This window comes from Cajanus cajan, chromosome 6, assembly GCF_000230855.2.
Source record: "Cajanus cajan strain Asha chromosome 6, NIPB_CcT2T_4, whole genome shotgun sequence".
Lineage (NCBI taxonomy): Eukaryota > Viridiplantae > Streptophyta > Magnoliopsida > Fabales > Fabaceae > Cajanus > Cajanus cajan.
In genome coordinates this window covers 24089426-24092750 of record NC_138522.1, presented here as the reverse complement: position 1 = coordinate 24092750, position 3325 = coordinate 24089426, and the positions used below count along the sequence as shown (strand labels likewise).

Below are 3325 nucleotides of genomic sequence, written 5' to 3'. Positions count from 1 at the left end.
TGCACCTAGATATAGCCAATCTAAACCCAAAGATTCCATCCTTGGCCACCAAGTTGCATCTAGGGTTCATTTGCATTTCATTTGGAATGCATTTGCCTACTCCAAATGCAACCCTAGATGCCTCCCCTCCTATAAATACCCAACACCCCACCACTTGTAAATACTTTGGATTATATAGATTTTGAGTGAGCATTCTTATGCCTCAACGTCTCATCCTTAGTCCCTAGGGTAAGTTTCGGCTATCCCCCTCCTATCTCCACCCTTGGAGAGTAGGAAACCTAGAGTGGCCTCCACCTACCTTGGAGTGAGCCAACTTTGAGCACCCAAACACCACCACCCTAAGTGCTTCCGCCCAAACACCATCATTTTCACGCCAACTTCCTTTTCTTCACCATACACCTTCCTTTTGTCTACCTTGTTGAACCTAGATCAAGGGCCAAGGCTTTCTCCCTTCAATCCCTACGTCATTCATGGAAGGAGGAATCCATCACCGGATTCCGACCCCAACCCCCTTATATGGGATAGAGACCAAAAATTAAAGATAAGATCCTATCTTTAATCATTAAATATCCCTCAAGTATTAATGGTGGCGGATCCCTACATTCATGGGGCTCAAGAGGCCCAATAACAGAAAAGTATAAAACCTAAAACCCTAGAGCTAAGCAGACAGATTACACTCTTGAATGCTCCGGCTTTGAAGGCTTGATCTAGGAAAAAACCCTAGTCCACCCTTTGGCCAGAACATTTTGGCATCCACCGTGGGGCTACGGTGAAACTTTTCCTACGCCCCAAGCAATACAGAAGAACTTACACTTTACTATGGCGAGAGGCGGCACATCAAATAGCGACTCATAACACCCTACCATGGAGGAGATGATGGCATTGATCAATGGCTTGAGAGAGGAGAATGCAGGATCCAGGGAAAAAGAGGATGCTATCCAACGAGAAAACAAGGAGATCAAAAGACGAGCTGATGAGATGCATGCTATGATAATGGCCAATACCAGAATGGTAGAGGAGGATGTCATGATGGAAGTCCCTAGGGATTTCAGACCTTTCTCGGAAGCCATAGAGGCCGAGACCATTCCGAGGGATCATCGGGTCCCCTAGGTGGAACCTTTCGACGGGACCCAGGATCCTAGCCAACACTTGACCGATTTCCGAGCTCAAATGCTGATCTGTGGAGGGAGTGCAAGCTGTTCATGGGCACGCTCAAAAAGGAAGCCCTTGATTGGTTTAGTGGTCTTCCTGACCGATCAATCACCGATTTTGACATCTTTAGTCAGCTTTTCATGGCGCAGTTTGCGGCCAACAAGAAGAAATTGCCAATCACGTCAGATTTGTTTGATCTCAAACAGAGCCGCGAGGAGTCGTTGAAGGATTTTCTACAAAGGTTCAATGAGGTTGCTTTGAGGATAGCATCCTTGGATGAAAGGATGGCAGTCATTACATTCCAGAAGGGTCTAAGATCTGGTGCTTTCGACATCGCACTGGAGAGAGCGAATTGCCAAACGATGTCAAAGGTGAGAGCCTTTGCCCTGAGTCACATTAAGAAGAAGGAAGGACAAATCAATATGAGGGCGGCTGAAAGCTGAGAAGAAAGGGGCAACAATAAGGAAGACAACAAGAACCTCTGAGTACGCTCAGATTGGAGTAAGCGACGTGATCACTACAATGCGAAGGAAGGAAATCACAGACAGGCGGACTATGGTGGTCGGACGAGGGGCGAGTGGACGCGAAACAATGAGCCGGAAAATTTCACCCCACTCAACAACCCTAGGAGGCAAATACTCCATGACTTCAACAACGCATCACTCTTTGAGTTCCCGGCAGCGACTGATCGTCAGTTGGGTCCTTTTAAAATTGACTAGTGCGAGTTTCATAGGACTCATGGGCACACTACAGAGAACTGTTTTGCTCTCGGAAGGCAAATTGAGCATCTTATCAAGGAGGGTCGTTTAAAGAAGTTTGTGGCGAGAAAGCATGATGAAGGCTTGTCCGATAGACGACGTAGACATGAAGGAGAAGATACAAAAGGAGGTAGGCACAAAGGAAGGTCTCCTCCTAGAGACCTTCTAGAAAAAAGTTCGGAGACCCATCAACAAGCTGTCCATGGAGATTTTAACACCATAGCGAGGGGATTTGCTAGAGGAGGCCTGACGTCAGCGATGCGAAAGAGATATTCTCGATCGATATTATCTGTCTCAGAATGGGCGCGACCATATCGGCCAGCCATCACGTTCTCGGACGCTGACTACAAAGGGGTGTCTCCCCACGAGGAAGACCTTATAGTTGTTTTCGCAATCGTCATGGGCTAAAATGTGAAGCGCGTGTTGGTAGATTAGGGCAGCTTGGCGGACATCATGTTCTGGGAGGCTTTCGTCGGGATGAAAATTTTGACTAATCGCCTTATGCCGTATGCAGGAACTTTAGTAGGCTTTGCAGGTGATCAGGTGACAGCCAGGGGATACGCCGAATTAGAGACCACCTTTGGGCAAGGCGACCATATGAAGACCGTCACTGTCCGATATCTAGTGGTAGACGCCCAGTCATCTTACAACATTCTAGTCGGACGATCCACATTGAATAAGTTGGGTGCTATCGTTTCAACACCCCACTTGAAGTTGAAGTACCCCTTGCCCAGCGGAAAGGTCGGAGTCCTCTGTGTAGACCAAGAGGTCGCAAGGAAATGCTACGAGGACAGCCTGAGGGCGAGAAGACACCTATATGTGACACAGGTTGATCGGGGAGTCCAATCCATTGAGCTAGATCTGAGAGTGATTCATTTTGATTCCCGACCAGCCCCGATGGAGGACATGAAAGAAATTAGCTTGGCTGAAGGAAAAACGGTCAAGGTCAGCGTGTCTTTGGCTAAAGAAGATGAGGAGGGGTTGGTGACCGTGTTGAAAAACAATATATCAGCCTTTTGCATGGAGTGCTAGTGACATGCCAGGCATTGATCCGGATTTCCTATGTCACCACCTCATGGTTGATCCTAAGGCGAAGATTGTGATTCAAAAAAGGAAAAAATTCGGAGAGGACAAAAGGAGGGCTATAGCTGAGGAGACAAAAAAGCTGATGGCAGTTGGACACATTCAGGAAATCCAATACCCGACGTGGCTAGTAAACGTGGTAATGGTACGAAAGAACAACAGAAAATAGAGGATGTGCACAGATTTCACTGACCTAAATAAAGCTTGTCTAAAAGATTCATATCCGCTGCCCAACATAGATTGCCTAGTCGATAATGCATCAGGATATGAGATGTTAAGCTTCATGGATGCATACTCGGGTTACAACCAGATCAGGATGCATCCCGTCGATG

At 47.1% G+C, this 3325-nt stretch overlaps 1 protein-coding gene across 1 annotated transcript; it reads left to right on the top strand.

The window, feature by feature from the left end:
• The first annotated feature begins 1202 nt into the window (after positions 1 to 1202).
• On the top strand, positions 1203 to 2318 carry LOC145958619 (uncharacterized). The gene is made up of 2 exons (XM_083076122.1): positions 1203 to 1523; positions 1872 to 2318. Exons 1-2 carry the CDS (start codon positions 1203 to 1205, stop codon positions 2316 to 2318), a joined length of 768 nt encoding a protein of 255 aa, XP_082932248.1.
• Positions 2319 to 3325: the final 1007 nt, after the last annotated feature.

Coding starts and splice junctions, on each gene's coding strand:
- LOC145958619 (XM_083076122.1), top strand. CDS start 1,203: ATGGGCACGCTCAAAAAGGAAGCCCTTGATTGGTTTAGTGGTCTTCCT. Junction 1,524..1,871: donor ATTGCCAAACGATGTCAAAG/GTGAGAGCCTTT, acceptor AAAATTGACTAG/TGCGAGTTTCATAGGACTCA.